The 17,260-nt window shown below is 37.0% G+C and overlaps 2 protein-coding genes across 3 annotated transcripts in view; both read right to left on the reverse strand.

The window, feature by feature from the left end:
• The window catches only part of LOC111188855 (NACHT, LRR and PYD domains-containing protein 12-like), an 859,751-nt gene that overhangs the window by 812,902 nt on the left and 29,589 nt on the right, over positions 1–17,260 (reverse strand). The gene's annotated exons all lie outside the window — the stretch shown is intronic.
• Positions 328–17,260, reverse strand: part of LOC111196352 (NACHT, LRR and PYD domains-containing protein 12-like) — a 29,540-nt gene continuing 12,607 nt past the window's right edge. The window contains exons 4-8 of one of the 2 annotated variants that reach the window (XM_049472896.1): positions 15,570–15,743; positions 13,248–13,421; positions 6,592–6,765; positions 2,036–2,209; positions 328–1,271 (exon numbers count right to left, since the gene is read on the reverse strand). In XM_049472896.1, coding sequence (XP_049328853.1) covers positions 1,265–1,271; positions 2,036–2,209; positions 6,592–6,765; positions 13,248–13,421; positions 15,570–15,743 — 703 coding nt within the window. In that variant the 3' untranslated portion in view covers positions 328–1,264. The remainder of the gene's footprint in view (positions 1,272–2,035; positions 2,210–6,591; positions 6,766–13,247; positions 13,422–15,569; positions 15,744–17,260) is intronic. The other variant, XM_049472895.1, reaches the window with a different exon arrangement.

The raw sequence follows: 17,260 nt of genomic DNA on the forward strand, positions 1-17,260 counted from the left end.
TTTTTGGAGTCTCTTAACTGCCTTAGCAACAAAAAAGCTGTGTCCTCTATAAAGTACATGAAGGAGTTAAATTTGCTGGTTGATGAATGAGATGTGTTTTCAGTATAAACTGTTTGTTTAGCTTGTAATCACTTTTTGGTTGTATGTTTAAAAGATCTTGGATGTCCTTGTTTGTATTTTGTTGTTTTGTAAATTGTAAAAAAAAAAAGAAAAAGAGAGAAAAAAGGCCTGATTTGTAGAAAATATTGTAGAATTAAAATAAGGAAAAAAGACACATAAAAACAAAAAAACAAACAAACAAATAAATAAACAATTTGAGCGCCACCATGAGGTGCAAGCTGTCCACTGTTTTTACTTTTACCAGACTGAGAATAAAACGGCACAATTTCTCTGTACTCTGTACTGAATACACATTTAAATTTAAACTGTGTGTTTAGTATAGAAATTTAAGTACAATATATTTAAAAATGGTAAACGCCAAGTGATATATACATGTATTTATTTACATATTTTACAGGGACAATTCAGATAAACACTGTTAAACAAAATACAAGTTATGTAATGTATATAGGAATTCTAACTGAAGCTAATTTCCAGCTCCTGTTTCTGGTTATAAGTGCTTAAAAATAAATAAAACATATTTTAAGGCTCTGTAAAAGTTAAAAGAATGAGTGTGGATACAGTTTATACAGTTTATGAAGGTTTCCACACATTTCTTATTGATTTAAACAACATGATAAAAGTATAAGACAGTGCTGAACTGATCACTGTCGACTGGTTAACCCTCACTGCTCTGTCTGCTGTACAGAATATAAAAGTGTACTATACTGTATGTGTAGATTCAGATCTCTCTAAACCAGATTCCACACCACATTTTAGCACAGCCAATGATTTAGAGCTCGGGGTATTTACCCAAGAGTCTGAAAATGCTGCTCTACCTCTCACTGACTTTCAGTAGAAATTAAGAATCTTCTGGAACCAAAATATAATCTGTGAAAATTTCAGTTTCTGACAGACAAGACTCCCACTTTCCTACTAAACTCCACAATATAGAAATCAACAAGGTTCTATTTCCACTCTGATAAGAAGATTAGAGCTGTTCTGATAATGATCTGTTACTGTTTAGTTCAGCTATTCCAGCAGCTGAACAGTCAGATCTCACTTCAGCTCATATGAACATTTTGGAAGCTTCTAAACTCCACATAAGTGCTGAATGAAGAGCTGATGAAGAGCCCAGATTGTCCAATAAGAGCAGGTCAGGTTTTCAGAAGCTGGAAAGCAGAAAACAGAACAGAATGATCAGACATGAACACACACTTACAGTCAGCACTCACCTTATTAGATTGTGAAAACATCCACAAGCAACAGAAATTGTATAAAATCCTCTAAATCTAAAACTCTCATTCTCTGTCTGACTGAAACTCACTGAGCACAGTTCCACACACAAGGTGATTCAGAACAGCTTCATCAAACAAACTACAGCTTAATCCTATAAAACCACACACTCACATACCAAACACTTCACACTGTGCACTGTAGAGATGGAGACTTTGGGTTAACTTTAGTCAAAAGTACTAAATTAAGAATTTATTTTATGTTTAATTATAAATTATTTACTGAAGATATTACCCCTGTTTCCTATATGGTAAATATAGTGTTCGATAAAGCTATATTAAAATTATTTGGTTTGTTAATTAAACTAAATGGTTAATATTGTGCTGCTTCTCTACACAGAGTCACAATAATGAGTCTTAGAGAGTAATATATTCTCACTGCACTGAGAAAAGGCTGTGAAGTTCATCCTGTGTTTAGTTTGCTGCTGTGATGTAACCCACCTGACTTTCAGCTACAAACAATGGTAGCATAGCAACACTGCCCAACCATAATCTTAGTTATAACCCAAACATTTTTATTTCATGATATTAAAACATTAAATGGTGCATTTTAGGCAGAGTTCTACCAGTCCACTGTATACAATATTAGCTTAAGAAGTTAACTTAAACCCAACTCTAAAACACACAATTCAGTAACTCACAATAGATACTCCAGTTTAAAGTGAGGATCCTTCTGTAGATCAGAGAGCAGCTTCTTTCCTGACTCTCCTGGATTATTGAAGCTCAGATCCAGCTCTCTCAGGTGTGAGGGGTTTGATTTCAGAGCTGAAGCTAAAGCAGCACAGCCTTCTTCTGTAATACTGCAGCTCCACAGCCTGCAGAGAGAAGGAGTGAAAAGTACAACAGATGAGTGTACAGTTATATTCAGTTGAAGTTGAAGACGAATAAATAAATCATTCTGTTACTTTGTGTAGAAGAAAATTTTCTCCTATAGTGTTACAGAAACTACTACAGCTTCACTCCTGAATCCTGCAGTTCATTATTACTCAGGTTCAGTTCTCTCAGAGTTGAGGGGTCAAATTGGGGTGTTTAATGCTGATGAGAAAATAAAAAGAAATAAAAAAAAAATGTCCACAAGTTGCAGTTGATAGTGCAGACAAAGAAGACAACATAAATTACCTTTTTTCACTATTATTATTTTTTAGGATAAATCTTTTGCAACAACAGTTGGCGTTCCATTTTTCTTTCTGCAATACATTCCCTGCATTGTGTTCCTCTGTTTTGTTAGCGAGTCAATTTTGACCCCTTTTTGATGTGGGGGCATGGGGAGAGGAGAGGGGCGTGGCCAAAATTGAAAGGCAGGTTATGGAGGATTAACATCATCAGCTGGAGCGTCTGCCGCTGCACATAATGCTGGAGGTTGGCCAGTTCATCCGGCCGTCCTAAACAAGCTAACCAGGCTGAACTGTGTTAATGTGTTAATGCTAATCATTCAATTTACACACACATAATTATTAAATTATATAATGTTGTTTTCAGTTGTTAAATTGAGCAAAAGGCTGAATTTGGCTTCTTTTTCACCAGCATGCATGCTGCCTTTACATGCGGCCGCCTGTAGATGGCTGATTTGAGCAGTAAAAAAAACCATTAAAACAACACTGTGCAAACGCTATGAATAAAAAGGAAAAATGCAGAAAGGCCTCCAAGTTTATTTCAGACTTTAATATAATGTAGATAAATTAAGATAATAATGTAACTGCAGAACATAATATAAAAAAAAAATAATAATTACTGTCCCTGGGGGGAATTAGACTGTTCCAGGAACTTATATTCAGATACACGCAATTACACACTCAAAAAATAGAATAATAACAAAAAAAAAAAAAACTAAAAAAACAAAGATAGACATTTTCTCATACCAGAATGGGATTTTAGATGTTTTTTGTTTTTTTTTTTGTGGTAGTTTTATTTTAGTTTTTATTAAAGACCCCAATTTGACTCCATACAGTTTGAGCTGAGAGCTGAGGCCAGATCTTCACATTTAAAACTTACTCTTACACTCACTAACAATAACACACACACACACACACACACACAGTCTTTTTGAGAGTGGGCAAATTAGGCCTGGACAATAATTTGATATTGGTATTTATTGCGATAAGAAATGTTTCAATAACGATGATATCATTTTTGTGTCATATCGATATGTATTATTTACAGAATCTGTCACAGACAGGCGTTTCACTGCAGAGCTGAACACAATCAGCCTCCGTAGCCGGGCTACGTCAATGCATGATGACGTAATCACTCAGGCACGTAGCCAGATAGGCTAGGCTAGGCTAGGCTAGGCTCGGATCCGCTCCACTACCGACCCTAACTGAGCGGCTCCGCTACATACAATATTTTCCTTATTCTGGCTGAAGCGATTTTGTAGTTTATGTTGTAACTGAGTTATTTATAGTTGATAAATCCTATAGGTTTGATTATTTTACGGGTATATCATGTTCCTTTTATGTGTATGAAGGCTTTTTGCATTCTTTATCCTGGTTGAAGCATTTTTATTTTGATCTGTTAAATCTGTTTACAAAAGAATAAGAAGCCTCTGTTATAATTTAAAGTTATTTATATTGGTAATATGTATATAGGTTGTAGGTTTATGTTTGACAGGGATGTCATGTTTTTATTTTGCTATATGCAAATAAAAGTGAGCATTGATTTATTTAGAAATGTTTTATTATATTAAGTGTTATATATTATTCTATAGTTTTTGTGAGAGGAGGCTTCAAAAACTTACATTAAATTTTCAGACAGTAGCAGGTACAGATTTCCAGTGCATTCCATTTATTCCTAGCAGATTTTCTGAGGCCTTCAAAGTATTTATATCGATATTGATACCAACTTTATGTTGTTAATTTAAAGCAGTCTCTTAACCCTGATCTCTGCCCTAAAATTGTGTGTTTTCCACCAGATCCAACTAATCAGCTAATAAACAATCCTTTATTGAGTTTACCTGTTAAAATCCCTTAGCCCCTAATGGAGCCTAAATCAATCATTATGTATATCCAGCAGTGTATTAGACACATCATACCACCACTTACTTTATTAAAGTACCTTTAAAGCAGAGAAAGCTCTAGAATATGGAGAACAGTGGGAATATGCAGTAGAATATGCAGGAACAAGGTTAAGAAACATTGATCTAACCTGACTTCTGTTCATTTGTAGTTTACAGTAACACCACAGTAAGACCACATGTCCTGACTTTTCATGCATAATTTTTTTCTAAAAACAGTAATTTAATGTGTTTAGGTTGTAAAGTCACCTTTACTTGGATGTAACTAATAATAAACAGAATACAAAAAAGGGATTATTTGTGATTAAAAGATGTTGTTCTAGGACACTATAGGCTGGGCTTTGGTTCATATTAGCAAATGTTCCCCCCCCCCCCATATCAAACCCGCTCCTGTACTGTTACGCACCTTAAGACAAGAAGAATAGGACAAAATGATAGAAACACTTCATCACTTGGTGTCAAAATATCTTAAACATCAGAGGAGATGTGATAACGACACCACAACACACACACACACACACACACACACACACACTCACTAACGCACACACACACACACACACACACACACACACACACACACACACTCACTCTCTCTTTCTGAACATTATCAGGCAGTATGAGTGTGTTTGTTTAGAGAAATCACCACACAGTCAGTCTGATGAAAATGTAAAGTTCAGAGTGACTTTTCTCTATGAGCAGTTTCTGCATTTCTAATACTGTGTGTGAGTGTGATTGTGGAGGTTTTCAGCATATTCTATAGAGAGTTGATGAAGCAATGGTTCAGCGATGGCTCGGGGGAACACTGTGCAGAGGACTGATGATCATTCTACACACCACCTCCACACACTGGTACAGACTGTGGGTAGTGGTTCTGATCACTACCCAGAATGGTGTGAGTATACGCAGCTTATTTTACTGAGAGGTGTGTAACTATAAGGAAATAAGAAACATTGAGCTGCTTTTTAATGGATGATTTTTACTCAGATTGCTGCGTAATAGTTAAAAGCAGGGGTGGATCTACTGGGGTGCTAAAGGGCAGCTGCCACCCTAAAAGAAAGCCTTGCCACTCCTGCTGCCACCCCAGTTGGCAGCAACGAATTAACCCCTTTCCACACGCCCCCTAGTGGCCATTCCACCGGGGGAAATTGACTCGGCGGACATTTTGAATAACTGTAAACAAATAAATATATATAGTTTTTGCAGTGAAATCACTCTGATATGATGGAGGACACTCGTGGCTGTGTGTGTGTGTAGTGAAGTGTGTGCAGTAGTGTGTGTTAGTGTGTGTGTAGTGGTGTGTGTTAGTGTGTGTGTGTGTGTGCAGGGGTGTGTGTTAGTGCGTGTGTGTAGTGGTGTGTTAGTGCGTGTGTGTAGTGATGTGTGTGTGTGTGAGTGAGTGAGTGCAGTGGTGTATATATGTGTGTGTGTGTGTGTGTGTGTAGTGGTGTGTGTGTTTGTGTGTAGTCGTGTGTGTTAGATTGAGTGTAAGTGTTTGTGTGTGTGTGTGTGTGTAGTGGTGTGTGTGTAGTGGTGTGTGTGTGTGTTTGTGTGTGTGTAGTGGTGTGTGTGTGTGTGTATGTGTGTGTAGTGGTGTGTGTGTGTGTAGTGGTGTGTGTGTAGTGGTGTGTGTGTGTGTGTATGTGTGTGCAGTGGTGTGTGTGTGTGTATGTGTGTGTAGTGGTGTGTGTGTGTGTAGTGGTGTGTGTGTGTGTGTATGTGTGTGTAGTGGTGTGTGTGTGTGTAGTGGTGTGTGTGTGTGTGTATGTGTGTGTAGTGGTGTGTGTGTGTAGTGGTGTGTGTATGTGTGTGTAGTGGTGTGTGTGTGTAGTGGTGTGTGTGTGTGTGTATGTTTGTGTAGTGGTGTGTGTGTAGTGGTGTGTGTATGTGTGTGTGTGTATGTGTGTGTGTAGTGGTGTGTTTGTGTGTGTGCAGTGGTGTGTGTGTGTGTGTATTGTGTGTGTGTGTGCGTGTGTGCAGTGGTGTGTTTGTGTATGTGTAGTGGTGTGTGTGTGTATGTGTGTGTAGTGGTGTGTGTGTGTGTGTGTTTGTGTGTGTGTAGTGGTGTGTGTGTGTGTGTGTGTGTGTGTGTGTGTGTGTGTGTAGTGGTGTGTGTTAGAGTGAGTGGGAGTGTGTGTGTGTGTGTGAAGGTGAGATGCTCTGTTTGTTGTATTTTGATGATCTTACTCCAGTTTCTCCAGTTTACAGTGTGAACTCTTCAGTCCAGCAGAGAGCAGCTTCACTCCTGAATCCTGCAGTTCATTATAACTCAGGTACAGTTCTCTCAGAGTTGAGGAGTTTGAGCTGAGAACTGAGGCCAGATCTGCACAGCTTTTCTCTGATAGATTACACCAACGCAGCCTGAGAGAGAAATTATAATCTATTAGAAACACTGACATATAAACACACACCCCTATTAGTATATATTTGATATAATTATGCTTTATTCTATAATAGTTATACAATCCTTGTTTAATTAAAATACATCTAGTAAATATATATATTGTGTAGAACAGTTCATGTAAAAATATTATACTATTATTTACTGAATTAAAATGAGTGAAGCTGAAGATGTTTTACATATTTAAGAAATGTTTAACATGTTTCCCTTCCTTTACTATAAACAATAATATGCACATGAATACATATACATATCCTCCACACACACAAACTAACTCTAATTTCTTTATCAATAAATTGGTTGGTCAGAACATTTTCAGTGATTATTCCATCAATTATTAAAGCAAGATATGATCATTCATTTAGCTGAATCTCACACTGCAGATTAAACTAACACTGAACTTAAATTCAGATAAACAGACATGCATGTACTTCTGATAAAGAGCTCAGAATAGAACACTTTTCCACAGAGAACATGCTGCTCAGTGTATTTCTCTTTATGAGGGTGAAATTAGAATAAGATTATTTAGTATTGTTAAGTGAGAGATCTATATTTATGTGCACATGGTCAGAGGTAGTTTTATTAGTTTAGGGTTTAAATGATTCTGTTGAACCACACTTCAAAAGCAATGTCTGATTTTCTTTTTTTTTGACCCACCACCACCCCCCCTCTTCAGAGGACTATTAATACTTTAATGTTTATTCATTTATTTGTTTAATTTATATATACATATACACATTTAATATAGTTGGGGGTTCAGGGTTGGAGGGAGTGAGATGCAGAAGGGGGTACAGGGGGAGAAAACAAACATACAAACAAAAACAAAAAAAGAAAAGAAAAAGAAAAGAGAAAAAAAGGAAAGAAAGATACATACATATATATACCAAAATATAGCTAAACAGAAAACAGAATAATGAAGTTATGTGGGATTTTAACGAATGATTTTGCTACAGTTTATCTTGTGTTGGATTATTATGTGATTTACTGTAATGTTTGAATTAGATGTGTCTAAATTGGGTCTGAATCTGTGTTTTTGGTGGGTTCTGAGTGTCTAGAGAGAGATAGTCTGTTAGTAGATTTTTTCCAGTGATTGATGTTAATGTTATTTTTTGTTTTCCAGTTTATGAGGATGATTTTCTTTGCGATGACTCGTGACATTAAGATTATTCTATTGTTTTGTGGTGTTGTGTTAGTGGTTGGTGTGTCTCCTAGTAGGCAGAGTGATGGTGTTGGGTGGATTTGGGTGGTGAGGGCATGAGATAGGAGGGTAATAACTTCTTTCCAGAACTGGTTAACGGGTGTGCAGTGCCACATAGCGTGGATATAATTATCAACTGTGTTTTGATTACAGTGTGTACAAATTGGTGAGATAGTGAATCCCATTTTATACATGTTGTGTGTGGTGTAGTGAACTCGGTGAATAACTTTATACTGGATGAGTTGTAAATTAGTGTTTCTGATCATGTTGTGATTATTATTACACACCTGGACCCAGAAATCAGCATTAGGAGTTAATGATAAATCTTCTTCCCATTGTTTGCACGGTAAGCTGATTCAATTGAGATATTATTTTATATATTTTGGATAATATTTTATTTGTTGTAGTAATGCTAAGAAATTCTGAAATTGGTGTAGGCAGGTCTAATGTGATTGGGGTGATTTTTGAATAGATGATTGATCTTAACTGGTGGTATTGTAAAAATTGAGTTCTCCCAATGCCGTATTTCTGGGTTAATTGTGGTAGTGACATTAAGGTGGTATTGTGATACATGTGTTTGAAGTGTGTGATCCCCTTTTTGTATCTAAATTTTTCTTTTTTAGAAAATTTTTATTTTTTTTCACAACGGCTGTTTCTAATGCATTTGGAAAAACACCCAACATGAGTGAGGTACCTACTATTTGAAGAATGTCTGCTGATATTGAGTAAAAAACATTCTTTAAAAACTTGGTTGGTAATGTATCAAGACTGCAAGTGGATGATTTGAGGTGACTCACTGTATCAATTAAAACTTCTTCATTAGTAGTGCTAAATTGGGACATTTTGACTATGATGCTTTTGCATGGTTTTGGAGAGCACATGGGCTCATCGGTGGATATAGGTGTACTGATGGCTTGTCTGATATTGTGTATTTTAGTATTAACATTTTTTTGCAAACTCATTACATCTCTCAGTTGAAACTAGCTCAGAGGTAATATATGTAGGTGAGTTAGTTAGTCTGTCAACCACAGTGAAAAGAACTTTGCTATTGTTTATATTATTGTTAATAATGCTGGAGAAGTAGGATTGTCTAGATGTGCACATTATTTTATTGTAATCACGCAGTCTATCTTTAAAATTTTTTTTGTGGATGTGAAGCTTGGTTTTTCGCCATCTGCGCTCAGCCTTTCTGCATTCTCTCTTTTGGAGCTGAACTGCAGCATCATTTCTCCATGGAGCTTTCTGCTTGCATGGCATGGTTTTAACTCTATCTGGTGCAATCTCATCTAAAACTCTAGCAGTTTTTGTGTTAAAACTATCCAGCAGAGTATTTACAGAGTCTGATGGTTTGCATCTTTCTGGCTTCACTGAATTCAGCGCGAGGCTACAAACAATATAAAACTCAGTTCAGTTAAATAAAAACAAGTAAGGACCTGTAAGTTCATCAAATATTGTCAAATATAAAGGAGAGGTTGAGGTTTTGATGAGCTGTTTTCATGATTTGAAACTGAAACTAACTGGAACTTTTATTATTCTGCGCAGAAAGCCTGTGATTGTGTTTAATGAGTTTATATTTTATATTATTTATTTTTTATTCATTTTAATTATTTTAATTATTTTATTAATCAAATTATATATGTATATATATATATATATATATATATATATATATATATATATATATATATATATATATATATATATATATATTCCCCATGATTCCCATGTTCTTAGTTTATTGAAATAAATTTGATAATCTCTTATCATTCTTATCATTTTACTTTACTTTCACTGCTATTATTATTTTCTTCATAAGATATAAATTCTTTACTTTTATGTCAATTTTTATGATGTTTTTAAAATGTCCTATTTTTCCTTGTATATATTTTATTCATCTATAGTAAATGTCAGTTTTTATTTCTATTTTTAAAAATATTTTTAATCCCTTTTAAACTGTAAATGAGGGTCCCCCTCCGGTGTAAATAATCGATTGCTTGATTAATATTCAGTGTTGCAAACCCAGTTTTTATATAAACAATAAACAGAATAAAGAATAAAATAACTTTACTCTTGCCTAAGTTGCAGGTTTATCTTCACAGCGTGACAGCGCAATTTCCTATGCGCTGTTAAAATAGGAACGAACAGAAGTCAGCGTGCAGCTGTGTCTTAAAGGGGATGGATACTGACACACTGATTGGTTTCATGTTATGCCCAAAACACACCCATGAATAATTAAGGGAATTAAAACACACCCTTGTGTGCCGTTGGAGCTGCGCAACAATACCAAAGACACAGGACACGCCCCTAAATCTAGCTGAGCAAAGCACAATTACCAAGTGTGCTATAGATCGTTCAAATAGGGCCCATAGAGTTCTCTGGCATAATTATCCTTGGGATTATCAATGTGAATGTTAAAATCACCAGCAATAATAAAATGATCAAATTCAGTAGAAATAAAAGACAGCATATCTGTAAAATCATCAATAAAATCAGCATTGTACCTTGGAGGCCTGTAGACAATTACTAGTAATATTCTTGGTGTCCCTTTTAAAACTGCACCTAAATATTCAAAAGATGTGGAGTCTCCAAGTGATAACTGCTTGCATTGGAATGTATCATTAAACAGCATAGCTACACCTCCACCTTTCTTGCCGGTACGTGAGACATTTAAAAAGTTAAAGTTTGGTGGAGCCGACTCAATTAATACACTTTCAGCACTACAAGAATTTAACCATGTCTCTGTTAAAAACAGAAAATCAAGCCCATAATTTGTAATAAAATCATTAATTAGATAAGACTTTTTAGTAAGAGATCTGATATTTAGCAGAGCTAATTTAATACCCTGTGCGTTTTGTTCCAAAGACTGTGGGTTACAATTTACATACTGCAGGTTGGATATATTCACATTATCTGACCTATACTCCCTGTTCTTTCTGCTTCTGATAAGAACTGGAATGGGGGAGATAACTGGCACACAGGGTCCGTACTTGTTTTGAAAACATGTACTGCTGACATCACCATTGTAGCAGCACGGACCCAAAAGATATCAGTTTGCTGGATTACTTGTGGCGGCCTCTTCCCTTATGGTGGAAGGAGGTGGGAGGGGCTCCTGCTGGTGAAGAAGTCGAGAGCGGAGCTGTCTGTCTGGTGGTTTAGGAGCTTGTCTTTTCTTTTTGGGTTGTGGGGGGAGTTTGTTTAATACTTCATGTTCATGTTCACTGGGCTTCATTTTGGTCCCCTTTACTAACTCCTTGATTGGGGAGTGTAGTGGTGGTGGGGATGGGGGTTGCTGGGTCCGTGAGGCAGTAGGTGACTGTGGAGGAGAAGTTGTGCTGATTTTCCGCTGTACCTGAGGACTCGCTGACAGAGAAAGCGTCAGCTTTGTCCCTGCAGATACCAGCTTCTCCATGGTTGCTGGGAAGATCAGATGGGGTGATGATGGGTTGGAGATGGAGGATGATGATGATGAGGTGGAGATGGAGGATGGTGTGGAGTGCTCATGCAGTTGCGGTGTTTCCGGCAGCTGATACAGCAGAACATGGCTCCCATCCGATAACTCCGCAGTCTCTGTGGGGGAAGGATGTTGTGTCTCTGTAGTGCAGACAGTGTCCTTGGGTGTTAAAGCTGACGTGTCTTCACCAGTGGGAACAGAGAAGTTGCACAGAGAAAAAATTATGTTCTGTGACAGGAATTTGACTCCCCTCTTGTTGGTGTGCAGTCCATCTCTCCTGAAAAACTCTCTTCCCAAAAAACATATTGAAATTGTCAATGAAGTTCAGTCCGTTTGACCTGCAGGTTTTCTGAAGCCAAATGTTTTAAAGCCAACAGCCTAGAGAACATATTGCAGCCCCTTGCAGGTAGAGGACCACTGATGAATGTCTGGATGTTGAACTTGCGCAGTGTGGTAAAAAGATCATTAAAGTCTCTTTTAACACCTCAGACTCCTCTTTCTTTGTATCGTTCTTTCCAACCTGAGCAATAATCCGTTTCACTGTTCTGTTTTCAGCCAGTAGTGCTGGAAGCTTCTCATTCAGTTCAGAAACTGTGATGTTTGGCTCACATCGAACGATGAGTTTCTGATTATTTTTCATGCCATGAACAGAGTCATCCCCCAAAACATGGGTGTCTGCTGAGCCCTGTGGCTCTCCTGCGGTGTTTTGAATGGCTGAATCTTCTGGTTCTTTCTGAATCATACTGGCTGGTATTTAAAAAGTCATTAAGGTCTTGCAGTGGCTCAAATCTGTTTTGCAAGCTAAGTGACTGGAACTGATTTCCTCTGGCTCTGTGCTCTGTGATCTCCGAGCAATAGCTTTAGCATTAGCATTAGCCAGATGTGCTATGTTAGCAGGAGTGGAGGATACTACAGAGCTGTATGTGGCATGCCGTTTGGGTTTAGCTCCAATGCTAACCCATTGCTGGTTTTGCCCATATCTTTCAGCTGTACTCACATTACGCATGTCCACATGATCTGCTGGTCCAGTTCTGTTCGTCTCCACTGCTCGCTGCTCCGTTAAAAACCTGTTGTCCGCTGGCAGCACTCCCACTCTCCAATGGTCCTTGAACAGTGCAGAAATGCCAGTCCTTAAACTCTGATAACAAGGACCGATTTTTTTCCCCCAAAACAGTCATTCTTTGTAGAAGATTGTAGCAGTTCTGGCAGCACTGGTGCTCTGAACCCACACAAGGAGGCATCTTGTAGATTTCTTCTTTAGCACTCTACAGGAACTTTTCTGATTCCTGTGCCTATGGCTCTACTATACTAAATGTCCAAAAGAAACTAAAAAAATAAAAAATAAAAAACAAAATATGGTAGTGCTAGTGCTAATCTAAATAATGAGCTCAGACACTGTAGTTCGAAAATGTCTAAAAATAAAGAAAAGTATGAAAGATAGCAGAGATAGCAGAGCTAAGCAGAGAAGCGTCTGAACGGCACAGAAGCAGGAAGCAAAAGAACTCATAGTCAGAGCTCGCCTTTTTAGGAGTATTTAAACACCCGCTAATTAAGTGTCAACTCCCATAAAAGTGGGAATAAAAAGTATTTTTTTGTTGTTTTTCTAAAAGAAAGTTGTATTTGCTAAGCTGAAAAAATTAGAAAGTATATGGTAAAACAATGTTTTCACAACAAAAACACAGCAGTATCCCATTCCCTCCAAATTTATATTTTCAAGAGATCATGTGTGTGTGTGTGTGTGTGTGTGTGTGTGAAGGTGAGATGCTCTGTTTGTTGTATTTTGATGATCTTACCACAGTTTCTCCAGTTTACAGTGTGGATTCTTCAGTCCAGCAGAGAGCAGCTTCACTCCTGAATCCTGCAGTTTATTACCACCCAGGTTCAGTTCTCTCAGAGTTGAGGAGTTTGAGCTGAGAACTGAGGCCAGATCTGCACAGCTTTTATCTGATTGATAACAGGAACCCAGCCTGAGAGAGAAATTATAATCCATTAGAAACACTGACATATAAACACACACCCCTTAGGAAGGAGGTGTATTAGTATATTTTTGAGATAATTATTATATTCTTTATTATGTATTATTATTATTCTTTTTCTTATTATTACTAATCAGTGAATTAAAATAAGTGCAACTGTAGGTGTTGAAGTGACCTCTTTTCTTGCTTGATTACAAATAAAAAATTTGCCTATGTATAATAAAAAAAAAAACAAATACGGATGAATCCTCCCTAACACACATACACATACACACACACAAATTTGCAAATACTGATTTCTTCATATAGATAGATAGATAGATAGATAGATAGATAGATAGATAGATAGATAGATAGATAGGTGCTGTCTTACTTTCATGCAGCATAGCACATAGTCTCTTAGTCACTTACTGTTAAACTTCCTGATTTTCAACTCTAGTACACTGTCCAGCAGACTCATTGGAACTAGAAAAACTAATCAGTTGTTTAAAAAAATATTATTTTAGATGGTGTAGCTCCCCTTAAACACAAAAAAGAGAGACAGAAAAAGCTCGCAATGTGGTACAATGATCAAACTCGTACCTTAAAGCAGTTAGTACAAAATTTATAATAATATCGATCAACTAAACTGGAAGTGTTTCATTCTGAGTGGAAAGACAGTCTTGTCAAATATAGAAAAGACCAGGCAGGTAATAAACCTCAGATTCCAGTCATTCACACCAACAAAAACACAGCAGTTCCCCTTTCCCTCCCAAACTATATTTTTCACTTTGTCTCCACTTCTCCACCTGGTATCTGGACTAGGGATGTCCCGATCCAGCTTTTTGAACTTCCGATCCGATACAGATTTTTTTTTTTGCACTTCCGATCCGATACCGATATCGGCCGATACCGATACCGGCCTATCCGAGCATGTATTAAAGTTTAAAGTTATTTAGCCAACTTACTTTGTTGTCAAACTCATGTTGAAAAGCGTTTTACTCTTGATAACAAGTAGCCAGCTGAATTAGGTTTGTTTGAATAATACACAAAGGTTGGTAAGGAGAAACTGACCTGTTTAGCAATTAATAAACTCAAAATAGACAAAATAATAAATAACAAACAGAAATGGCGACAGTAAACCAAGCCTTAAAAAGCCATAAGTGCAAATAATATTGTAAATTGTATTAAAAAAGCAAAACACACAAACTGAGTAGAAAATAGTCTATTAACAGCATCAGTACTCTTGACTGCTGTACTCATCAGTGCTCTTGAACAAGTGTAAACCAAAGCTTAAAAAAATCAGTGCAAATAATGAAAACTATTTAAAAGCAAAATGCCTACTACTCCCCAATCTCCTCCACACTTTGCTGCTCCACCCCATCTACACACTCCCTTCAATACCAACTGTTTGCCCTGCCTGCAGTCCGAGCATGATGGGGAGATTCTTTTTTTACAAAGACGAGCATTTCAGTATGCTCAGGTGTCAGCCTGCTCCTGTGTTAGTAATGTAACCATAATATAATACATTTTTTTTATAAGCAATTAAAGCTAAATTATCAAAATAAGCTACGTTTCACACAGTTTTACCTTTTAGTTGCATAAATAAGAAACATAACATGTTTCATAAACTTTATTTGCAAATAATTGTGAAATTTACCCATACCCACTAGTTGAGATGTGATACTACAATAAGCATAATGACACTAAAAACACAACAAGCAAACATCATAATGTTAAGAGAGAAAACTTTATTAAATTCAAAGAAAAAACTCTTCATAAAGGGAGCTAACGCTGCCTCCAGCCGGTCTGACCGGAGTTCATCTTTCCCGGCCGGGGAGATGCTATGCTCGTTTGCTGAAGGTGTGCTGAAAAATGCGGACCGGATTTTACTCTCACTGGCAAAAACACAGCAAAAACTGGAATGGATTATCTAAATGAGTGCGCTGGAAAACCCGGACTGTGAAAAAAACTGGATCGGGAGTCTGGATCGGCATTTTCTTGTGCCTTACGATCCGCATTTTTTGCAAATATCGGCGGCCTAATCTGGACCGAGCACACCTGCCTAATTTAATTTGCATAAGAGATCATGTTCGTGTGTGTGTGTGTGTGTGTGTGTGAAGGTGAGATGCTCTGTTTGTTGTATTTTGATGATCTTACCACAGTTTCTCCAGTTTACAGTGTGGATTCTTCAGTCCAGCAGAGAGCAGCTTCACTCCTGAATCCTGCAGTTTATTATTATTCAGGTTCAGTTCTCTCAGAGTTGAGGAGTTTGAGCTGAGAGCTGAGGTCAGATCTGCACAGCTTTTCTCTGATAGATTACACCCATCCAGCCTGAGAGAGAAATGATAATCCATTAGAAACACTGACATATAAAAACACACCCCTTAGGAAGGAGGTGTATTAGTATATTTTATATACTATTATTTTTTTTCTTATTCTTATTACTCAGTGAACAAATTAAAAATCTGCCTGTATAAAAAAAAATAAATACAGATAAAGTCCTCCCTAACAAACACACACACAGCTGCCACTATCATTATTGTTTAGTAAATTTGCAAATTCTGATTTCTCTTAGTCACTTACTGTTAACCTTTCTGATTTTCAACTCTAGTACACTGTCCAGCAGACTCATCGGAACTAGACAAACTAATCAGTTGTTTAGAAAATACCTTTCTGCCTACTTTAGATGGTGTAAAGAAATGATAATTCTTTGATATGAAATGATAATGAAATGTACGTTAAAACAGTTATTACAAAATTTATAAAAAATATCGATCAACTAAACTGAAAGTGTTCCATTCTGCGTGGAAAGACAGTGGAAAGTCTTGTCAAATACAGAAAGAACTTAATAAAGCCCACTCAGCATATCTGGCCTCTTTAGTGTTATTTCCCTACTGACTAAAAACCAGGCAGGTACTGAATCTCAGATTCCAGCCATTCACACCAGCAACACTTTTATGGACTTCTTTGATAGAAAACTGAAAACATTCAGGATAAAATTCAACAGATAAATATGTCATCTGGTGTGGCTGATATAGAACAAAACTCAGTTACTGAAGTTATGATGAGTTTTTAACCCACTTAAACAGCTAGAACTAGAGAAAATTATCTCCTCATCAAACAGCAAAACCAGCACACTTGATGCAGTTCCCTCAAAATGACTAAAACAGGTACAGCCATATATAATTAAACTTCTGTTAATGATAGTAAACTCATTGTTTACCCTGGGGCATGTACGCAAAGTCATTAAAACAGCGGTATTTAAACCTCTGATCAAGAAATGTGAGTGAGAATAAAGAAAATCGAGAAATGTGTAAAAGATGTGAAAACATTGATGTCTCACAATGTTCTCCTATTAAATAATGATAAAACAGAAATTCAAAGCTGCTAGAAATAAATGATCAGACTTAATGTTAAATCTGGACGACTTCTCCGTCACACCTGGTTCAGTAGCTAAAAACCTTGGTGTTATCATAGGTTCAGATCTAGCATTCGATAAACACATATCTAATGTTACTAGAACAGCTTTTTTTTCACCGAAAAATGAGTAAATGCCTTCATTACCTCAAGGCTAGATTATTGTAATGCACTACTGTCAGTATGTTCCTGCAGTTATTAAATAAACTTCAGCTAGTTCAAAATGCTGCAGCCAGGGTCCTTAATAAAACTAGAACATTTGAGCACATTAGTCCAGTCCTATCAGCACTGCACTGCTTCCAGTCAAATTCCACATAGACTATAAAATTCTCCTGTTAACGTATAAAGCCCTACACGGGCTCGCTCCTGAGTATTTACGAGATCTCATCTCCTATTATGAACCACCGTGATTACTTAGATCTCAGGGTGCT

This window comes from Astyanax mexicanus, unplaced genomic scaffold (assembly GCF_023375975.1).
Source record: "Astyanax mexicanus isolate ESR-SI-001 unplaced genomic scaffold, AstMex3_surface scaffold_31, whole genome shotgun sequence".
Taxonomy (NCBI): domain Eukaryota; kingdom Metazoa; phylum Chordata; class Actinopteri; order Characiformes; family Acestrorhamphidae; genus Astyanax; species Astyanax mexicanus.